The 24,071-nt window shown below is 40.4% G+C and overlaps 1 protein-coding gene across 1 annotated transcript in view; it reads right to left on the bottom strand.

Annotated features, from left to right (window-relative positions):
- Nucleotides 1–24,071, bottom strand: part of TANC2 (tetratricopeptide repeat, ankyrin repeat and coiled-coil containing 2) — a 474,294-nt gene that overhangs the window by 27,947 nt on the left and 422,276 nt on the right. The window contains exons 15-19 of the mRNA XM_030923595.1: nt 21,953–22,061; nt 12,385–12,507; nt 11,596–11,832; nt 5,149–5,334; nt 1,909–2,002 (exon numbers count right to left, since the gene is read on the bottom strand). Coding sequence (XP_030779455.1) covers nt 1,909–2,002; nt 5,149–5,334; nt 11,596–11,832; nt 12,385–12,507; nt 21,953–22,061 — 749 coding nt within the window. The remainder of the gene's footprint in view (nt 1–1,908; nt 2,003–5,148; nt 5,335–11,595; nt 11,833–12,384; nt 12,508–21,952; nt 22,062–24,071) is intronic.

The raw sequence follows: 24,071 nt of genomic DNA, 5'->3' as shown, positions 1-24,071 counted from the left end.
TAAGCAAACTGACATGAAGTTTTGATTTTTTAAAATCTTGAGGCCGGGCGCGGTGACTCACGCCTGTAATCCCAGCACTTTGGGAGGCTGAGACGGGCAGATCACAAGGTCAGGAGATCGAGACCATCCTGGCTAACACGGTGAAACCCCGTCTCTACTAAAAATACAAAAAAAATTGGCCGGGCATGATAGCGGGCGCCTGTAGTCCCAGCTACTCGGGAGGCTGAGGCAGGAGAATGGCGTGAACCCAGGAGGTGGAGCTTGCAGTGAGCCGATCGCGCCACTGCACTCCAGCCTGAGTGACAGAGCGAGACTCCGTTGCAAAAAAAAAAAATCTTGAGATATGGTACCTATGTACAAAATTCACTGTAAACATTTATTGTACACTTTTAAGGTATGAAATATTTTAAAAATCCTGAGGCCATAAAATTTTATTCTAAAATAAGAAATTCATGTTAATAAAAATAAGTCCTCCATTTAATTCATGCCCTTCTTGAACATTTTTAAGGATTTCTTTCAAGTACACCATTAGAATGTGTTTGATATTCATCGCTATGACTATTAGTCTTATAATTTCTATTCATTATCACCATGGGGACATGACTCTTTCTGCTGCTGTCAATGGTTACACCGTCATGTCCTTAGCAACAAAGGGTCTGCTGGAGATGTGGCAACACTGTTGGTGAAGGCTGTGCTGACAGAAGCACACCAACATGTCCCTCCTGCAGCTCTAGGTCATACACACATGCATACTCCAGAGTGGCTGATGTCCTGCCCAGTTCCTTCCCCTCGGTCTGTCCTCTGGCTTCCCTCAGGATGGGGCTCCAGAGACAGCAGCTGTTTCCAGCTGTACACTTTCCTTTAATCTGTCATGGACTCTTAAGCTGCAGCTGCCAGGCATCTGTTCCCTTTGGATCTTACAAAAGGAGGGATTATTCGAGAAGCAAATTCCTGAGTTTTGGACCATTCCACATGATGTTAAGAAATGTGTGTAAGACTTTGTCACGAGAAGAAATGCCACAATAGGTCTCTATAAATTTAAATGAGTTCAAGAACCTCTTATTTTTCATAACACTCTTATCCTAACCCAAATGTATACCCTTCTTGTATGCATTGTAAAATATTCTCCCTAAATTGGCCATCTCAATATTGGTTTACTTGTCCTGGAAAATATGACACATATCTGTGGTTACTCTACAGTTTTCATTGCCCTGGTTTCATAAAAATACATCGAAGGTTACTAATGTTTCTCCAGATGCTGCAGTTTACAGACTTGCAGGGAAGACAACAATCATTGCCTGCAAAGGCCACAAGGAAGAGGCTTCTGTTTGCATCGTAAGTACTGAACAATACAGAAAGTGATTTGCTCCAGACCAACAGGAATTGCATGAGGCTGGGCCCTCATTGTGCATCCAGATAGCAACTTAACTCACAATATATGAGATTAATTGTGTCATATACCATGCTACCACAGTAACATTTGGTTAAGCCAGAGGTGTGGGGGAAAATTTAATATCCTGGTTAACAAATGCAAGAGGAGTTATTTTGATGGGAGAAATATTTATTCCTAACTACTACAAGGATCACATAAAAAGGAGAGAGGCCACAATTATTTTCTGCTCTGGTTTGGCACATTGTAAGGTATCTTTCAGTCTTTTAAAAATATTTGGAAACAAGAGAGGGAAAAAGTTTTGTTTGGAAGAAGACTCTGGTGCAGAGTATGGAGATTCCACAGGGAAAGAGGACTGAAAGAGGAAAATTGCCGTTTAGTTTGGCTGAATCAGTCTCCAATACAAAAGCCTGAGACAGAGGACTGCCAAATGTATGTCAGGGAAAAAATAGGGGGGCGACATACGAGAGTCCACACAAACACAACACATTCTTGAGAGCAATGTTCATGAGAGGTACCTGTCTCTCCCCAGAGACTGTCAAAGCTGTTGATCTGTGCTCGCTCTACTTCCTCTTCATCTTTTTCTGGAAGATCAAGTAGGTAGGAGACAATCTGAAACAAGAAGTTGTGTCAGCTCAAACTTCAGGTGGAAAATTATGCTAATGACACTAGCCTGTGAGGTTTGGAAGATAGCTTGGATGATCCAAGTATCACTAAATCTCCTGCACACAAAAGGAATCAGAACTGACTGTCCTAATAAAGAAACCCACAGCTTCCATGATGTGCATCTGTCCTATCAGGTACAGTTTACACCTTTCTCTAGAATGCAATTCACTTATATAGCATGTGATTTTTAAAAAAGTACATAATCTTGGCCGGGCGCGGTGGCTCATGTCTGTAATCCCAGCACTTTGGGAGGCCGAGACGGGTGGATCATGAGGTCAGGAGATCGAGACCATCCTGGCTAACACGGTGAAACCCCGTCTCTACTAAAAATACAAAAACTAGCCGGGCGAGGTGGCGGGCGCCTGTAGTCCCAGCTACTCGGGAGGCTGAGGCAGGAGAATGGCGTAAACCTGGGAGGCGGAGCTTGCAGTGAGCTGAGATCTGGCCACTGCACTCCAGTCCGGGCGACAGAGCGAGACTCCGCCTCAAAAACAAACAAAAAAAATTACATAATCTTAATATTTAAGTTAAAGAAGCAATCCTTCCTCTTCCCTATAAAAAAGCCAGAGAAAATAAATATGAGAAAACTGATGGCCTGTTTTTCTTTCTTTTTTTTTTTGAGACAGGGTCTCATTCTGTCACCCAGGCTGGAGTGCAGTAATGTGTTCATGGCTCACTGCAGTCTTACAGGCATACACCACCACACCTGGCTAATTAAAAAAGTTTTTTTTTTTTTGGCAGAGATGTGGGGGGGGTCTTGCTATGTTGCCCAGGGTGGTCTTGAACTCCTGGCCTCAAGTGATTCTCCTGCCTTGGTCTCCCAAAGTGCTGGGATTACAGGTGTGAGCCACTGCACCTGGCCCTATATTTCCTCAGAGTAAAGCGATTATCTTCCTTTTTCCTCTCAGATGTATAAGGACTGTTCTAGAACTAGTAAAGGGAGAATAATCTCTAAACACACCGAAAAGTGACAGTTCTGTTTCCGGGAATTTGACTGCACAGGGTTAAAAAACCTCCCATAGATGATACAAATTTTAGTATTACTTAACACTCCCTTGGTGACATGTCAGCTCAGTTGATACGGTAGCTGTTTTGCTGATTATCCCATGCTTGCACTGGCCCATGAAAGCTGACTGTTAAATTCTCAGAAATTCTGAAAGCCAGTTGTTTATTAGAAATCAAATAGCAATTAAATAAACTAACATTAAAAATAAAGGTTAAAGAATACTCATATCTTGCAACTTCCTAAGATTTAACTATATCTTACTATTATCTATGCTGTTGAAGTTATTTATATTGATTGTGCATGTCTGCACGGTGGGAATATTACATAACAATGTGCTGCCGGGCATCTCCTCCCACCTTTGTTTCAGTGATGTCACATTGGTAGCTTGAAATTGGCCATGATGGGAGTGTTTACACCCTCGAAGCTGGCAAACATTATAAATCAGGGCTTCATTTAGTGCTAAAACTGAAAGAGGCTTCAGTTTAATGAACATAGTTTGTATATGGATGAGAAGTAGTTTAACAGTAGATCACATATCAGATTTAACGGCAATAGAGTTATTGAGAAAAGAGCAAACTGGGATGCAGCTTCATTTGTCAAACTTTGGTTATAAGTTACAACCATAGGTTAGCTACAAATGTGGCAAAAATCAACAAAAGCATTCAATTAAGAGTACTATATAGTTCATTATTATTTGTAAGTTGTGCGCAACATACTCTTTTTGTTTGCTTCTTTTGAGATGGAGTTTCACTCCTGTCACCCAGGCTGGAGTGCAATAGCGTGATCTCAGCTCATTGCACCCTCCACCTCCTGGGTTCAGGCGATTCTCTTGTCTCAGCCTCCAAAGCAGCTGGGATTACAGATGCCTACCACCATGCCCAACTAATTTTTGTGTTGTTAGTACAGACAGGGTTTCACCATGTTGGCCAGGCTGGTCTCAAACTCCTGACCTCAGGTGATCCCTTGCCTTGGCCTCCCAAAGTGCTCGGATTACAAGCAAGAGCCACCGCATCCGGCCTCTTTTTTTAAAAAAATTATTTCAACTTTTATTGTAGATTCAAGGGCAGTGAATGTACAGGTTTGTTTCATGGGTGTACTGGATGACGCCGAGGTTTGGGACACAAATGATCCCATCACCCAGGTAGTGAGCATAATACTCAACAGTTTTTCAACCCTTTCCCCTTCCTCTCCCCTCCCAGCAGTCCCCAGTGTCTACTGTTGTCTCTTCATGTCCATGAGTACTCAATGTTTAGCTCTCACTTTCAATGAGAACATGTGGTATTTGGTTTTCTGCTCCTGTGTTAATCTGCTTAGGATATTGGCCTTCAGTTGCATCCATGTTGCTGCAAAGGACATTATTTTGTTCTTTTTATGACTGTGCAGCATTCCATGGGAACACATTTTATCAGTAAAATTTATAATAAACGTATGTACACACACACAAACACACACCCCTGTTCCACCCCACACCCCTCCTCAGGGCTGGTTGTTAAACATTTCCTAGCACACTACCAATTCCCTACATTTGCCACTACTATTGTTCCTATCATTAATAAATAAACTATAATGTTTAACAGTTTACCAAGCATCCCTTATAATAGCCTTGTATAAAGGAGTTTATTAGTTCCACTTTGCTGACGGGAAACCAAACTTCTAAGAGATTAGGTAAATTGTTCAAGGTCTAGAGTTAGCGAGTGGCGAGGCTGGGACTCAAACCTGGTCCTTCCGAGATACTAAATGTTATGCTGTTCCTGTGCCACATTACCTAACCATGTGACTACACCTCAATAATTCATCTCTTTGAGCCTTGGTGCCACTGTCTGTTAAACAGGGAGGAAAACATGGAGAAGAATTAGATCATTTCCATGGTCCTTTCCAACTCACACCTTTCTATACCTATAATTTGAGGGACCTTGGCATTTGAGTAAAGTGCTTCATGGGGTTTAATCTCCTTATTATTCAGAGCAGCGATCACGAATTCACATTAATTTGGTCGCCAATTTTGTCTTCATGCGATCTTTTCTCCTGGTTTCCTAGGTCCTTCAATACACAGCTTGAAAAAACAATCCTACTGCCTACTTCTTACCTCAGTATAACCCATGCTGGCTGCAGCAATGAGGGCCTGTTGGATGGCATGGCTCTTCTTAAATACTCCTTGCTGCTGGCCGGCCATTGTCCAGTCACACTGAATCAAAAACTTGACAACCTCCAGATGACCTCGGAGTGCAGCATGAACCAAAGCACACTGCCCGTTCTTATCCAAATGATCCACCTAAGAGGAGAGGACAGGAGATCTGTGTGAACACAGACTTGTGGCTGAACTCACAATCTAGTCACAACCACCACTGCACAAGTCTAGACTACTAAGAATCATCCTTTTCATTCCTGGAACCAATCTCTGAGCAAATTCAGGAGATTGCTCAGCCTAGATTATTACTGAGCTACAACTATGCTAAATGTCCCTCTGGGAAGAACTTCTTTTCCTCAGAAAAGGTCAGACTTTTGTTTTCGCATTCAAAGAAAAACAAAAACCAAAACTCTCAGCTTGAGCTTTGTCTTCCTGAGGTAAATTCTTCTTTGTCTCCTCAAATTGTTCTTTTTAGAACAAGATTTGAGAAACTGGTAGCTCTGCTGACATAAAAAAAATTATCTTTGAAATCAAAAAAAGGAAGAAAAACATGAAGCTACAATTTTTTGGCCTTCCAAAGAAGCAAAACATCTCATATCATGAATCATTTGACCACCAAACTTTGGCAAAGTCTGCTTCTCTCTTCCAGCAGGAGGGAAGACTCTCAAAGATCCGCCCCAAATGGCTAGAGGCACTTCCGGCTTATTGCATCAATAGCAGTCTTTATAATTTCAGTGTTGGTTACAAGTTTAGGTTGAAAGAAGACTCTGATCAGATCGATTTACCAGAAGGGCCTTCGTTTCAATAGATGAGTGTCCTTTCATTAGGTGAGTAGCCTTTTCTGGTAGGTAGGTGGTACTTGTCCTGTTGTAGTTAGATCAGTTGAAAACATAAGTTCTGTTTCTGGCTTTCCTACTGACTTCAGTTCCACCCAGCCATCCACATAGTGAATATTTACTGAATACAGAGTGTGTGTAAAATAGCACTTAGGTGAATAAGACAGTAATATATAGGTTCTGCTCTCAAGGACTCTCCAACAAGGACAGTGACAAGAGCCTGTCCAACAAAGGAGTATACAATAAATCTAAAGGAAAGTAAAAGTGCAATAACATTTCAGAGGAAGGAAAGATTAATTCCTGACTAGAATCAGGAACAGATTCAGATAGAAAGGTCTATCTTGACTGGCTGAGATGGAAAATGATTAATGTATTCTAGTTTTTGTAGGAGTAGGGCAAATGAAAGGGAAGTTTAAACTCTAAGGCTGAAAAGGTCTTTTGGGACAGAGCATGGATATTTCTGAATGCCAGGCTAAGTGGTCTGAATTTTAACCAATAGGTAGTGGAGTCATTGAGTGTTTTCATGTTCAGAACTGCATTTTCAAGAACTAAGCGAATGGATAAAAGAAACCATGGCTCTTTGGAGAAATGGTTGATTCCAGGACTGGGGTAAGAGATGAGACTAGAACATCTTGTGGTGTCAGAAAGTTAGAAAGTGCTCAAAAGTTGAAAGGACACAGGAATCAGTTTGAAGGAGTTCCCGGTGGCCAAATCTGGGGCAACGTGAACAACGAAATGAATAATAATAGCAATGGATTTCAGGCTATAGAATAAAATAAATATCCATGACTTCATAGTAATATCAATAAATATTTGAATAAATACATGGGGGAGAAGAGATCACTTTTCCTTACAGTAAAATTTCAATTAATAAATGTTGAGGGAATGATGGAAGTAGAAAATCATTGTTAGGCAAACACCAAAGTAATAATTATTGCAGTGGCTGGGCATGGTGGCTCACGCCTGTAATCCCAGCACTTTGAGAGGCTGAGGTGGGTGGATCACCTGAGGTCACGAGTTCGAGACCAGCCTGGTCAACACGGTGAAACTCCATCTCTACTAAAAAATGCAAAAATTAGCTGGGTGTGGTGGCAGGTGCCTGTAATCCCAGCTACTCCGGAGGGTGAGGCAGGAGAATCACTTGAACCTGGGAGGCGGAGATTGCAGTGAGCTGAGATTGTGCCATTGCACTCCAGCCTGGGCAACATGAGTGAAACTCCTCTAAAAAAAATAAATAAATAATAAAAAAAAAATTATTGCACTAAGAATCACTGATGGATCCTAATATTAGTGGACAAAAGTATGACGAGAACCAGGATGTCTATCTTTCTAGTCTCAAAAGCAAAACCCTAAAAGATATTTCTTAATTACAAAAGGAAAAACAGTTAACTTCAGAGCTGAGAAACCTGGAAGACACTACCTTCGCCAAGTGACTGAGGCTACCACCACCTGTAATAAGACCTATCAACAGCAGCGACTTCAAGTGCTGCATTTTCATAAGGGTACAGCATTGCTTATGTGGTATTCTTGCCAAAAATATGTACACTCAATCTCACAGTGAGAAAACGTCAGACAAACTAAAATTGAAAAACATTCTACAGAACAACTGGCTGGTATTCTTCAAAACTGTCAAGCTCATAAAAGATGAACAAAGACGGAGAAACTCTCACAGGTTGGAGGAGACTAAGGAGGCACAACACCAAATGTCACGTGGGATCCCGACCTGGATTCTCTAACACAGAAAAGGTATCAGTGGGACAGTTGGACAAATTTCAGTAAGGTCTGTAGATTAGTTAATAGTATTATCACCAAATTAATTTCCTGGTTTTGACAATTAGACTACAATTACTTAGGCTGTTAACATTATGAGAAGCTGAATGGAGGATATACAGAAACTCTATGCATTTTTTTTCTTTTGCCTACAAGAGAATTATTTTATTTGCTTTTATTATTTTAAATGGACACATAATAACTGTACATATTTATGGGGTACAGTGTGATATTTTGATACATGTATGCAAGGTGTAATTATCAAACTAGGTTAATTAGCATACCCATCTCCTCAAACGTGTATCATTTCTTTGTATTGGGTCTCTGCACTATTTTTGCAGTATCTTTGAAAGTCTAAAATTACTTTAAAATAAAAGCTCTACAAAAGCTAAGGGGATGGTGTGTAATAGATGAGATGAGAATCTGAAAAAGGGGTTTGTTACACAACAAGACTCCAAGAATAATTCAGGAGGATAGTGGCAGTTGGGGTAGAGACCAAGGAGTAGCTTCTCAAGCTCTTTTGAGGATAACATTGAAAAGAGCTGGCCACTAAATGAATTAGGAAGGGCAAAGGAGAGAAAGATGTCAATGACTCCCTAGTTCTGAGAAAAATGGAGGCTACATTAGCAGACTTTGAAAATCCAGAAAGAGGAAGGTCAAGATGATGAGTGATTTTAGAAAGCTGGATCTGAGGAACTAGTCAGGGATCTGAACATGCCTGACAAGGAAGCAGTTACAAATGTGAAACTACAGCTCAAAAACATTTTCAGAAATTAGCAATTTGGGGTTAAGAGTCACCAAAATGTAGGTAGGAGAACTAGAACCCAGTCAGATTTGACGCCAAAGCCTATGACTTTAATGCGGAAGCCATAGAGAGTATGAGGATGGAAGGAAGACCAGAGGATCCTAGTGAATAGTCCTATCAGAAGAAGGAGAGGGGCAGCCAGAGAAGTGGGAAATAACATTAACAGTTTACTATTGGCCCGGCACGGTAGCTCACGCCTGTAATCCCAGCACTTTGGGAGGCCAAGGCGGGCGGATCACCTGAGGTCAGGAGTTCAAGACTAGCCTGGCCAACATGGTGAAACCCCATCTCTACTAAAAATACAAAAATTAGCCAGGCGTGGTGGTGTGCGCCTATAATCCCAGCTATTTGGGAGGCTGAGGCAGGAGAATTGTTTGAACCCAGGAGGCAGAGGCTGCAGTGAGTCAAGAATGTGCCAGGAGGCAGAGGCTGCAGTGAGTCAAGAATGTGCCACTGCACTCCAGCCTAGGTGACAGAGCCAGGCTCTGTCTCCCACCTCCAAAAAAAGTTTACAATTGCTAATACTATGGAGGGGCTCAGAGAGGTGAGGGATGAGACAAAGCTGCTTTATTTGGTGACTGGCAGTCATTAGTGACTTTTAAAAGAGTAGCGTGGTAAAATGTAGGGAGGCTGGGTTATTTTCTTGTTTACAGATACTATTTATTCGGCACTATATAAAATTAAAAGAGACTTTACCACCTCTTTTAAAAAAAGGCTTTATCTCTTTCAATGCTTACACTGACTCTTTTAACACCCTTTTAATAGACAAAAAGTGCGACTGAGAGAGGTTAAGTGACTTGTTCAAGCCCTCATATAAATTACGTATGGACACACGATTTGACCCAGTTGTGTTTGATCCTAAAGCTTATCATTTTAATGAGTTGCCTCCCCTCTCATTCATGGAAGCCAGAATGCAAGTGGTTAAGGAGTAATAAGGTGAATGTAGCCAGTACAGAGGACTCTTAGGACAGGTTTGGTAGAGGTGAAAGGGAAGAGACGGGATGTTGCTTCTGGTTAGCAAGGGAGAGGAAAATTTCCTTTTTAGGTTACATAGGTTTCTACATTCATAGGTTTGTAGAAACTGAGAAAAAAGGTAGTGTGCATTTAGAAAAAGAATGAAATAACATGAGAATGAGCAACATCGTGGGTTAAGAGTGTAGAGGTGGAGACAACTGCTCTGGAAGAGAAGGTAAGTACTTCCTTCTCTAAGGCAAAGTAGAGGTGAGTGTAGGTAAGAACTGATAAGAGTTTTGAGATATAGGCACCTTGAGATGAGCTTGATCACAGTGATGAAGGGCAGAAGAGGCATGATAGGATCTTGAAAGAAGTACATATGAGTTACATTTCTGCTCTGGGGAAAACAATGAAAGATGAAGAAAGGGATGGCTTGGCAGTGTAAGGGCTGAGCGGCAGGAAAGACCCAGCTGAGATCAGAATATGAAGTGACAGCAACAGTAAGAAGGGCTGGGTGCCGTGGCTCATGCTTGTAATCCTAGCACTTTGGGAGGCCACAGTGGGAGGATCTCTTTTTTTTTTTTTTTTTTTTGAGACGGAGTCTCGCTCTGTCGCCCAGGCTGGAGTGCAGTGGCGTGATCTCGGCTCACTGCAAGCTCCACCTCCTGGGTTCCTACCATTCTCCTGCCTCAGCCTCCCGAGTAGCTGGGACTATAGGCGCCCACCAGCTCGCCCAGCTAGTTTTTTGTATTTTTTAGTACAGATGGTGTTTTACCGTGTTAGCCAGGATGGTCTCGATCTCCTGACCTCGTGATCCGCCCGTCTCGGCCTCCCAAAGTGCTGGGATTACAGGCTTGAGCCACTGCGCCTGGCAACGAGGATCTCTTGATCTAAGGAATTTTAGCAAACCTCTGGGCAATATAGCAAGACCCTGTCTCTACAAAATAGGAAAAAAATACAGCTGAGTGTGGTGGCGCGTACCTATACTCCTGGCTATTGGGGAGGCTGAAGACTGCAGTGAGCTACAATCATGCCACTGCACTCTGGCCTAGGCAATAGAGCAAGACTTTGTCTCTAAAAAGAAAACGAACATGGTAATGAGGCCCAGTTATCACTGTTTCCAGAGGTGTCCATTCAAATGAACGGGATGTCATAGGTGGGCAATCACTGTGCTAGGGTAAACTTCTAAGGCTCTGAGATGTCACTGAGAGGCCTTCGTCTCAGCTCCCAAAGGAGTGGAGGAGTCCCACTTTTTCCCCTGGTAACAGCACTGGACACCTCAGAATGAAGTCATACTATGACTTATATTTCACTATGAAACCACTAAAGTCCTCAGTTTGTTTTCAGGACTGAAACAAAATACAATGAGGCCAAGATTTTTTCCCAGAGTCCTATATTTGTGAGGCCAGCATTTTTCTTTTCACCAATATTGTGAAATCAAATTTTTATACATAAAGCAAACATATTTTGTAAATGTTTTCAGAGAACTGATGAGTACTAACAGAAGCACTTTGAGGCGCCCTTGGTCAGTCTGAGTATAAACAGGGAGAATGATCTTCTCCCTGTATCTCTAGAGTGGTGGTCTTCAAGGACAGGATGAAGGTGTCTGATCCTGTTCTCATCTCCATGGCTAAGTTTTCTTCTCTACACATGGAAGGCTTAGAGCCCGCAGGTATCATTTGGTCCAGACCTGCCATTGCAGTCTCCTTGCTCCCTCACTTCTTCTTCCTCTCTCTGTTAAAAAGAGGCTTCTTCTGAGCTTAGTGGATCATTTCTGGGTTGTTAGGTAGAAATTTTTTGTGGTTACTGACAAATGCAGTTTCCCAAGTACCTCTCAAAAGGGTTTAGAACTGTGTGCTCCTGCAGGATGGATGGCAGTGGCCCTGAACATATGCAGAACCAGCACTCTCTCTGATCTGCTCTCCATCACGGTTTGATATACTCTACCCAGACTCATGAGGTAACACTGGAGATAAGAAAGAGTATGCATCGAAAAGAAAGAAAAAGGGAAGAAAAGCAGCAGAGCTGGGCAGCCAGTACCTTGGCCCGTTTCTTGCACAGCAGCACCACAATGCTCAGGTACCCTGCTGCTGCAGCATATCCCAGTGGAGTCAGGCCACTTTCAGAAGAGGCATCCACGTTGGCGCCGAACTCCAGCAGCAGGGCTACCATTTCTGTGTAACCAAGATGGGACTGAACACAAAGAATTGGAGCATTATTTAAAACCTCTGTCCGGTAATTAATATTGGCACCTCCCAAAATCAGCAGTCGGCTGACCTAGAAATAAATAAACACAACTAATAATTAGACAAACAGCAGTCACATCCTTTTAGTTGTCTTTTATTAAACCATCTAAGATTCTACAAGTGTCTAGTAGCATTTAGTAATTGCTTTATTTTATAATCTCATTTGCTCCTTTTTCTTTTCCTTTGGTAGATAATAGAAAGTATCTCCTTTACATAAATGGTATAGTAGCTAGAGCAATTGCCTCCCATACTGTAGTGCTGAACACAGTCTCTATGAAGTGAGCTTTTGGTCAGAAAAGCTCCTACACCAAGACAAGGGCTACCTGAGATCAATTTACTCTTTGGAACCAGCAGGACCTGATCCCACATGTCAGAGTCAGTTTATAGAAGGTAAGAGGACAATGGAGCTAGTCTCCAATTTATAGAATAAAATTTAACAATTTAAAATATATTAAATTATCAATAAAAGACTAAGATCAATAAAAGACTAAGCAAGTCAAAGATCAACTAAATAGTTAATGTCCTTCTAGTTTTATTTTTTCATAGTTAATTCCTTATATTTATAATTTCTTTATAAATTTACCTTTATATTTGGAGTGTAGAGATTTCGTAAAGACGCCAGTGCCATGGAAAGACCTTCTGTGCTATAAGAGATCCAGAGACCTTGGAGGATGGAGGATGATACACCAACTTTTTTACTCAAACCCTGAATAAGAAGTACAGACAATTAAATTAGTAGCCCAGCAAAAAAAAGTAGCATCAGTGGTGAATTAGTGGCCTCTTTGTTTTTGGTACTAATGAATGAGAGTGGAGCCTCACCCTAACAATGTTCATGCCAAGCAAAGCCTAGGTGGGGGGACAAAGACCAGTCCTGCAGGAACAAGCTAACTTAAATGGTCTCTATCTCTGCAGCCCTTAGCAACACATCCACTCAACACCTCTCTTTTCTGTTATATCTGGATATAATTTATTTTTCCATATCTTTTTTATTAGCCTTCTTCAATAAATATCTTAAATTCAAGTTATTAAATTACACACTGTGGTAGAAATAATGCAATGTGATCACTGATTTCCATTTCATTTTCTTCCTGAACATTTGGAAAAACTCTATTTCCCAGCCTCCTTTACAGTTAGGTAGGCAATGTGACTGAATTCTGGTGAATAAAATGAGGGCATAAGTAGTATGTCTTGTCCAGGCTTGGCTCCAAAACTTCCTGCATATTTCTCCACACTTTCTATGGTTCCTTTTGATTACAGGCCAGATGTAGAAGATCCAGTGGAGAATTCTGAGGCCCAAGGTGATTTCAGAACTACTACATGGAAGGGGCCTGCTCAGAGATCTGCACTGTACTGCGATGTAAGGAGAAATAAATCTTTGTTAAGTCATTGAGATTTTGCAGGTTTGTCATAGCAGCTAGTGTTCTTCACCTTAACTAATATACCCCAAAATGATTATATATGTTTATCCTCAGGAAAAAAAAAAAAAAAACAGCAATACAGGCTTGATTGCCATCTACAACAAATTTTCTCCTAGTGTCACTGGCACAGGTCCCACAACATGTACTAATGTTTGTCCATTTCACATGGGCTTCTCCAGAAGGAAGTTAGAATAATTTGTTCTTCAGATATCCTGATTGTTAGGCACTCTCTGACAATCTTCTAACTCTTCTGCCAATATCTGGATCAAATCAGGTAAAGAAGGAAATCTCGAGGGCAGGAAGATATTAACAATGAAATTTGGGTTGTAATAAAATATATAGGGAGGTATTTCTTTTTTTTTTTTTTTTGAGACGGAGTCTCGCTCTGTCGCCCGGGCTGGAGTGCAGTGGCCGGATCTTGGCTCACTGCAAGCTCCACGTCCTGGGTTCACGCCATTCTCCTGCCTCAGCCTCCCCAGTAGCTGGGACTACAGGCGCCTGCCAGTTTTTTTGTATTTTTTAGTAGAGACGGGGTTTCACCGGGTTAGCCAGGATGGTCTCGATCTCCTGACCTCGTGATCCGCCCGTCTTGGCCTCCCAAAGTGCTGGGATTACAGGCTTGAGCCACCGCACCCGGCGGGAGGTATTTCTTTTAAAAACTTAAGTTACTTCTGCTTTCTTTGTCCCTGAAATATAGAATGTTCTTGCCTAGAATCCCTACATATATCCAAAATCAGCAACGTGTGTTTACCTGGTATCCTAGGGAAGGGGCATCTACAAAGGGGGAATATGTCAGTTATTTATGAGTTATAAATTCATCTAACAAGACCTCTAGTCATAGTGGTCAAGGTCTTCCCATAGAAGGTTCAGGGTCTCTAAAGTGGGTGAGGAAAAAACTTTCTGTAGATGGAATTCTCACACTAGAGGAAAGGCTGAAAGGTGAATAATGCTGTGGGAAGGCTAGATACATGAACGTTTTTAAAAGGCTTCTCCGACACAGGCGCCTTTTTTTCTCCCTGTGGGGATATTCTGATGCAACCAAAAATTAAATCATTAAACTTTCCGATTAAAAATTTTATTTTCAGCCAGGTGCGGTGGTACACGTCTGTAATTTTAGCATTTTGGGAGGTGGTGGTGGGAGGATTGCTTGGGCCCAGAAGCTTGAGACCAGGGAAATGTAGGGAGACTACATCTCTACAAAAAAATTAAAATATTAGCCAGGCATGCTAATGCATGCCTGTGGGTCCCAGCTACTTGGGAGGCTGAGGTGGGAGGATCACTTGAGCCTGGGAGGTTTAGGCTGTCATGAGCAGTGACTGTGCTACTGCACTCCAGCCTGGGTGACACCATGAGGCTTTGTCTCAAAAAAACTAAAAAACAACAACAACCAAAACACAGAAGAAAAAAAGACTTCTACATTTAAGTTTCTGAAATTATAAAAATAATACAAATTTTTTATAACAAATAAAATAACATGGTATTAAAAATAAAAGTATCTTCAACCTCCCATCTCAATCCAAGAGGTAGCTCCTATTAACACATTAGTGTTTACTATTTAAGACATTTTCTATATATATGCAAAATACATACACACAAGTGCATATAAATAACATAAAATTTGCTTTATTAAACATTTTTTATTATGGAAAATTTCAAACCTATTTACAAAAGTAGAGAGAAATAGTATAATAAAGCTTTCATGTACCCATCACCTCACTTCAGTAATTTTCAACTCATGGCCAACCTTGTATTATTTATACTCCTGCTCATATACCCTTCCCTTGATGGGATTATTTTTAAAAATCCCAGATATTTTATCACTTAATATTTAATTATTTTAGTAAGTGCCTCTAAACAGATATGAACTCTTTAAAACATACCTAAAACTAAGAAGGATTCTATAATATGAAATATCCCAATAGTGTTCAAATTCCCTTGATTAGCTCAAAAAAGGAACTACATTTTTTTGTTTGAATTGGGATGCACATAAGGTCCATATACTGTTACTGGCTTTAAAACACTTTCATATTATTAGGCATTTTAGGCTTTTTTCTCCCTCACTTTTATAACTTTTAATAATCATCCACATATATGTATCTTTATATACCTATGCATATGTATCTACAGAATATGCCTCAAGAAGTTGATGTATTTTGCGACATTCTCACATGGCTTTATCAAAATGGCTGCAAGGGTCTATACATTCTCAACAAAAAATCCACAGCTTGATAAAACGAGGAAGGATGGTGCTAATTATTTCTATGCATCCTCTCATTCCATTCTATTCTAAGAGCATGAGCCAAAACGCTGGGTCAAATCCTAGCAGAGTAGACCTTTGGGTGCCCAGAAACACAATCCCATGCTGGGAGGCCGAAACAGAATCCAGTTTTAACCCCTCACACTGCAAGATTATTTCCCTTTTCATCCTCTTTGATTATTTAAAAATGGCTACCTAATTTCTACGTGGTCCATATTCTCTTTGGCCTTGAGGAGGCTGGGCTCTGTTCTGAATCTGTCTACTATAGTACCCATGTAGGCACCCAGAGCTGGGTAAACAGAAAACAGTAAGAAAGGTGGGTAAGGGCAGCTTCTGATTGCTCATTATTACTTCAGAAGCTCTTTTAATTTGTGCAAGTAACAGGGACATCAATTACAAACTCGCATTTGGCCATGCAGTTTGCATGCAAACAAAACTGAAGCAAACACATGACTAAGTAGTTCTGATTGTTATTTTGACATATGAAATAGAATAGTTCCAGATCTTTCAGGAAGAATTCTAAATGTTACTCAGGGTTGGAGTCCAGACAAGTTAGGTTCTTGAGTGCCCCTCCACTATAGATCCTGGAAGACCAGAAAACTTAGCTCTGACTCCCCATTTGGGCCTCAGTCTCCTAATTTATAATATGTGTGGGCCTCAAGACCTTTTGAGGAACAATAAACTGTATTAACCAATTCAGAGAGAAAAATCAGCATTAAGAAATATCCTTAGTCTAACAGAGGAAACTTTTAGCAATGGAAGACATGTCTTACATATGATGGTTGAAGGAAAAAAAGGCAGGAAATCTGACATTTTTTCAGATCTACAATGTGTCAGGTTCTGTGCCAGGGCCTTTCCAGATTTAGCTTCTCTAATGTAATCTAATCTCCACAACAGCCCTAGGAGGTAGAATTTATCACTATTTTTATATAGGAGGAAACAATCTAGAGAAGATTGAGTAATTTGCTCAAAGCCACACAACTTCTGGAGCTGGAATTAGAGGCCAAATCTGTCTTTACTCAAAAGTTCATGTTCCTTCCATTATACCACCTAAAAAAAGGAAAAGTAATTGGCACCTGATTCAGGACCTCACTTCTGAATTCTTAGCTGAAAAAGTAGCAACTACAATAGATGAAAACAGACAAAACAGCCAGTTGCTGCTTTCTCCCTTAACCTTTAATTCCAAACCATTTTCTATCCTTGGCCCTCTTCTCCAGAATTGTCCTTTTTAATCCCAGACATTTTCTTCTACTCCTAAGACATTACTCTTATCAATTCAACTAAGCATTATATGCTTTTTTCTCAACTTTTAAATTTAAAGTAAAATATGTCTAAGATCTTTCTGTTGACATATGTATGCTCACTTTAGGATAAGGGTTATCTCTGGGGAGGGAGGAGAATGGGGTAAGGGAAAGACATAAAGGGACTTCTACTATAATTGTTACATATATAACATTTATATATATAACTATTAAATGTAGGTAAGAGTCACCTACATTTTTGTGACTCTTAACCCCAAATATATATATATATCCTTTAGAGATCCTAGCCCCCCTTCTAAGGCTTATATATGTTAATGAATTAAATCCTCACAACCACCAAGTAAGGGCTAATATCATTCCCATTTTAAAGATTAGTAAGATTAGTGGTGGTAATTCCAGCACTTTGGGAGGTCAAGGAGGGAGGATGGCTTGAAACCAGCAATTCAAGACCAGCCTGGGCAACATGGTGAGACTCCCATCTCTACAAAAAATAAAAATAATTAGCCAGGTGTAGTGGTGTTTGACTGTAGTCCTAGCTACTTGGGAGGCTGAGGTGGGAAGACTGCTTGAGTCCAGGAATTCAAGGCTGCAGTGAGATGTGACTGTGCCACTATACTCCAGCCTGGGTGACAGAGTAAGACCTTGTCTCCAAAAAAAAAATAAAAATAAAAATAAAAAAGTAAAGTTAAACAACTTGCTTAAAGTCATACAGTTAGGAAGTAAGAGAGATAGGGTTTGAACTCGGTCTGCTTTTGGAGTCTGATCTCTTAACTACCATGCTTGCTATGTTGCCATCTTTAAATTACTGATGTGGAATAGTGATTTTTTTCACAGGAAAAGAAAAGAAAAGAACAGTGGTTTTTCAACTAGCTGGGGTGCACATTAGAATTACCTGGGAAGCTTTTCAAAAATACTAGTGATCAGTCATTGCCGGTGGGAATGCAAAATGGCACAGTCACTTTGGAAACTAGTCTGGCAATGTCTTACAAGCTAAACATAGTCTTACCATACAATCTGGTAATTGCACTACTAAGGCATTTACTCAAATGAGTTGAAAATTATGTTCACATAAAAACCTGTATTTTAGTGTTTATAGAAGCTTTATTCATAATTGCCAAAACTGGAAGCAACCAAGATATCCTTTAATAGATGAATGGCTAAATAAAATGTAGTAAATCCATATAGTGAAATATTATTCAGCAATAAAAAGAAATGAGCTATCAAGCCAAAAAAGACACGTAGGAACCTTAAATGCATATTGTTAAGTGAAAGGAGCCAGTCTGAACCTTCTTTAAGCATTGTGTGATTCCAACTATATGACATTCTGGGAAAGGCAAAACTATAGAAACAGTAAAAAGATCAGTGGTTCCCAGGGGTTGAGGAGGGTAAGAGGAGAGGAATGAATAGGTGGCGGATAAAGGAATTTTAGTGCAATGAAACGATGCTGTATGATACTTAATGGCGGATACGTGACATTACGCATTTGGCAAAATCTATAGGGCTGTACAACACAGAGAGTGGACCCTAACATAAAGGATGGACTGCAGCTAATAATAATGTATCACTATTGGTTCCTCAATTGTAACAAATGTACCACATCAGTACAAGATGTTAATAACAGGGAAAACTGTGGTTGGGGGAGTGAGTATGTGGGAACTCTGTACTTTCTGTTCAATTTTAATATAAACCTAAAATTGGTCTAAGAAATAAAGTCTATTTTAAAAATGAAGCCTAGGTTCTACTCCAGAACAATGACTCATAATCTCTGGGAGTAAGGCTCAGGAATGTGTATTTTTAAAAAAACTCTGCAAGAGAATCTAATGTATAGCTAGAGTTGAAAATCACTGACCTACATCTGTAGAGAAATCTCAAAGATACAATGTTGATTAAAAAAAGAAAAAAGTTACAGAATCTTATAGTATTAAAAAACCCAAAATAGTTGTATATATTGCTTATGAATATGAACCTACATTGGAAAAGTGTAAAATATAGATGAGAAGAACACGTCAGGGGTGTTAGCATGTGCTTAATCCTAACACATTTACAAGTTATCTCTAGGGGAGAGAGAGAAATGGGGTTAAAGAGAAATATGAAAGCATTATTTATTATATTTGTTACATTCGTTTCTTAAAAATAAAGAAAAATAATTGAAGCAAACATGGAAAAATGTTAACATTTGTTAAATCTGGTAGATAATATTTGATTACATTCAATTATCTGTACTTTCCTACATTTCATAATGCAATTACAGAGGAATAGGAACATCTTTTCTTCTAAAACAAGAAAAAAAGAGGTAAGAATTGATAATGATATAGATTGATTTGTGGTGAGGGGAGGAAATAGTTAAAGGAAGTAACACTTGGTTTTTGATCTTTTTCAGAGACTCACAAGTTACGCTGTTTGTTTTGTTAGTTGGCTTCATTAAGAGGTAGAGGAAAAAGAAATGGGAAAAGGAGCTGAGTAAGAATGGACCTTGGTAAATGAATGTCAACTAAATGGTCCAGTAAATGGACCACAAAGCAGCACTGAGAACCACACTAAGGCTGGAGTAAATACATAAGAAATAAGCCTGAAATACAGAGCTTTGGATTTGAAATATTAGCTTTACTTGTACTATGGACTTTTGATTTCTTCTGGTTAGTAGACTTGATCCTTTGTTCTTGTGAAGTATGGGAGGAAGAGCTTCAGTTTAGTTCAACTCAACAAAGATGACAGACAGAGAAGTGTGATCCCATTACCAGCCAGGATGTAGCCAAAAATAACGCATAATTAAATTCTAAGCTCATGGTTTCTTTAAGAGAATTTTATGTTAAAATAGCTTGAAAAAGTGCCTCTTCAGCATCTGTAACTATGGCTCAGGTAAGGGATCTTTTTGTCAGCAATAAATGGTAATGGAGTCCCTTTCTTAGAATCTAAATTTACAAAACTGTTTACCAGCCGGTGATAAGCTTGCTCAAGATTTTTTTTTTTTTTTTGAGACGGAGTCTCGCTGTGTCGCCCAGGCTGGAGTGCAGTGGCGCGATCTCGGCTCACTGCAAGCTCCGCCTCCCGGGTTCCCGCCATTCTCCTGCCTCAGCCTCCGAGTAGCTGGGACTACAGGCGCCCGCCACCGCGCCCGGCTAGTTTTTTGTATTTTTAGTAGAGACGGGGTTTCACCGTGTTAGCCAGGAGGGTCTCGATCTCCTGACCTCGTGATCCACCCGCCTCGGCCTCCCAAAGTGCTGGGATTACAGGCTTGAGCCACCGCGCCCGGCCGCTCAAGATTTCTGAATACTTAAGAAAACAGGGAAAGCATGAAGAAGCAAGAGCAATCTTATCTTAGGGATCTTTAGCTGTGGCTCAGGTATCTTAAGATCATAAACCTTGGGGGCTTATCCAATGAGCTTCTTTAAAGCGCGTTACTTACAAACGTCACCTTTATGAAGATAAAACCAGAGAAATGTAAAATTAATGTATCCACTGGATTGTGTGTCACTGCTGAATAGAAGTTTCAAGTGGAACTATTTCTAACCATAAAGTCTACATTTGTCTTTGACCCACAGCTGGTGCAGATTGAGAATTCTAGCAGTTTGGGAGAAGTTAAAGCCTCTCAACAGGGAACACTCTGCATTTAAACCATCCTGTAAACTGCAGCACCAGGAAAACCATAGTCCAAGTTCTTCATTCTTCAGCTTGCAGTCACGTCATCACCATATGCTGTACACTAGAGTATTTATGGCTTGAATCACACATGGAGCCAGTCTTATCTCAGGCAACCATGCTGTCTGCATCAATATAAGATAAAACTGTGCTAATGACAGGAGTGCATGTTTAAATGTACGTTTCCACGTATGGGATAAAATACTTGGTCAAATGAAGCTTTATGCTACTTCTCTGCAAATGTGGTATTTGTTTTATGGGGCAGCAAAGGCAGGCATTAGCTTCATCTTTGCATCTGATTCTAGGCAGATGGTGATGCTAAAAGGTTAATACTTAAGTTACTGTCTTTTAGTTACTATCTAACAGCAGGACAATGCTCTTAGAGTTTATGGAATTATTAGCTACTTTTTAGTCTGCTTGAAACTGGAATGCCATACCTTGCCAGTTATTTTAGCTCCACTCTGCTCCTACTAAGTAAGGTCATTTTTGGTACAGTGATTTGTTAGACAAGACAAGTAAGATTCAAGTAAAAGATTTGTCACTGTGGGTTTCACTTCTGTCCATCTGATGACCAGGCTGCTCTGGCTCTGTGCTTATATACTGAGAAGAATTTGCTAGGCTCTTGAAGTTATCTTAACGCCATCCTTCTCTCTGAAGACAATGGTTTCATTTTTTAACAATATCTTGTGGGGGAAGCCTGACCCGGAGAACTGTTTAAGATACCCATATTTCTCCATCCTGAGGCAGGAAAAGAATTCTGAAAAGGCTGTAGGGATTGGAACTCTCACACTGTGGGATATAAAAATTAGGACAATAATTTCCTTCTCCACTTTTGTGGGTTAACCCAAAACTGCTATTTGAACTACAAATTCCTTGAGATCAGGGATTGTATCTTTTTTGTTTTTGTATCTCTAGTACCTAGTTTAATGCCTCAGTAAGTGACGAATAAACAAATGAATGCATACATGCACAAACAAATTATGTGTCCTCTCTTTTGGGTCCTCCATTTCAGCCTTTTGAAAGCTGAGAGAAGCTGATGTTACAGAGTTCCTAAAGGTTTTCAAACTAATGGGAGAAAAACTGGGATATAATTTGAAGAGACATTTGGGGGAAGTAGCTCCAAGGAAGGTTAGTGTTGACTCCAGGTAAACAGTTTGAAAATCATAGCACCAGGAATGTTATTATCATCACTAAAACAATTATTAAAAAATTGAAAGAGTAACTGCCCTCAGTGATTTTTTAGACATCATGAAAACCTGCAACTAACTGCTACAATATGACTGTCCTCAGGAGATGATAGGTCATGTATGGAGCCCACATCTATAGGTGTATATGCACCTTGTCAATGATTATACATATACATTTCCTGAAAAGCCTATCAGTTAGTTACACTGGGAGACGCACAATGTATTTCTAAAGGCCTAGGGAGGAACAGGCCATACATGTTGGGAGATGAACCAATTTTGCAGCAAAAGCACTTCAGAAGGCAGGGACTACAATGAAATAGTTTCTTACATATAGTGTATGAAAGTCTGCTAAAAATGGGGGAAAAATGGTTCCAACTGCTTTAATTACCTTAAAAATGTGTGCTTTGAGGATGTGATGTCCCAGTTCAATAGTCTGCTGTCGGTTTAGTTTTCCCTCTTGGCGGGAAAACCAGAAGGCAAGTAATGTGTGACCACTCCTGCAAAAAAAGAGAAATTCATTTTAATTAATTAATTAATTAAGTTGACATGGAGTCTCACTCTGTTGCCCAGACTAGAGTGCAGTGTCGCGATCTCGGCTCACTGCAGCCTCTACCTCCTGGGTTCAAGTGATTCTCCTGCCTCAGCCTCCTGAGTAGCTGGGATTACAGGCACCCACCACCATGTCTGGCTAATTTTCGTATTTTAGGAGAGATAGGGTTTCGCCATGTTGGCCAGACTGGTCTCAAACTCCTGACCTCAGGTGATCCACCCGCCTTGGCCTCCCAAGGTGTTGGAATTACAGGCGTGAGCCACTGCATCCGGTCTGATTCATTTTAACAGAAATGTTAATGCCCTAATTCTGCTTTGGTTGGGGGACTCTTCAGGTCCAGTCATACCTCCAACAAAACTATATCGTTCAACTGGTTTCTTGGGGAAGAGAACCTACTCCTGGGCAAAGAATGGGTACTGAAAGGTTCCTAGGCAGTTCCTTATCCAAATCACATGTATAAATACCACAGAATGTCAGTTCTAGTTGGCTTACACCCATCCCACACACAGATGGCATTACAAGATTTTCATTTTTATTTTCTGTCTCTGTCAGCAACTCTCATTCCACCCATGCTTAAATGTCAGTGTTCCTCAGGATCTCATTCTTGGTCCTATTCTTTCCTCGCTCTAGATTAGCTCATCCATCCTCAAAGCCTTCACCACCACCTATATTCTGTACCTTTTTCTTTATTTAGACTTTTCTTCTCAGCCTTAGGCCAGTATATACCCAACTGTCTATTGTACTTCCCCATTTGGAGGTCCCATAGTACCTCACACTCACCATGACCCAAACTGGACTTACAACCTCTTCCCCAAGTGAAGTCTTCTCTGATCAGCCTCTACCAAGCCCCTACCCTTTCCCACTAGCTGAGGAGAATGGAGGGCTTTCTTTCTACTGCCACCAGTATAGACTGTATATCCTCTCGCACAGTGTTTGCCATACTGTTGCATACTCTCTCCTCCACTAGATTGAGGTTCCTGATAGCATCCGTTCCCCATTACCTCCTTGCTAACAGATCCCAAACCTGTTTATGAAAGAGACAGCTCTTTTGTCTGCCTCTGGATATTGTCTTATCTGCCCACGATGTCCAGAACTGCCTTAGTTCTCTTGTAAATCATGTGGTCAGCTGGCTTGAAGACAAAGTCAACAGGAGGGTTAGACTAAAAGAATTGCAGAAAAATAAAGCTTAAGTCCTATTAGCTGCCCTAATTCTGAACTTGCTATATGAGGTAATAGATTTCTTTACTGTTTAATCTATTTGAATTGGAGTTTTCTGTTTTTTTTTTTTTTTTTTTCCAGCTCAAAGCATCCTAATGATACACTTCTTTGTTAATGTATGTGTAACATGTATGTATATTTAGGGTTGTATTTCTACTTACATTCACGAAAGAAATCTGAATTACTTATATTTTCCATAGTGCCTAACAGCATCTACTGCATATAAAAATGCTCAATAAAACTTTTTTTAGAAGAAAAAATCTGACATTAAAGAAAGGACACTAGACCACCTTTGAGATGTGTTTTCTTACCCCGTTTGTTATGCCTCTAAGAACTGCAGACACTTAGAACTGTCTCTCTATGGCTGGTATGCTTTGGCTCTGGGTCCCCACCCAAATCTCACCTTGAATTGTAACCCCCATAATCCCCACATGTCATGGGAAGGACTTGGTGGGAGGTAACTGAATCATGGGGGTGGTTTGGTTTCCCCTATGCTGTTCTTGTGATAGTGAGTTCTCATGAGATCTGATGGTTTTCTAAGTGTCTGGCATTTCCCCTGCTGACACTCATTCTCTCTCCTGCTGCCTTGTGAAGAGGTGCCTTCTGCCATGATTATAACTTTCCTTAGGCCTCCCCAGCCACGTGAGTCAATGAAACCTCTTTTCTTTATAAATCACCCAGTCTTAGGCATTTCTTTATAGCAGTGTGAGAATGGACTAATACAGTACATTGGTACTGC

This window comes from Rhinopithecus roxellana, chromosome 19 (genome assembly GCF_007565055.1).
Source record: "Rhinopithecus roxellana isolate Shanxi Qingling chromosome 19, ASM756505v1, whole genome shotgun sequence".
In the NCBI taxonomy this organism is placed as follows: Eukaryota; Metazoa; Chordata; class Mammalia; order Primates; family Cercopithecidae; genus Rhinopithecus; species Rhinopithecus roxellana.
This window is presented reverse-complemented; position numbering and strand designations above follow the sequence as displayed.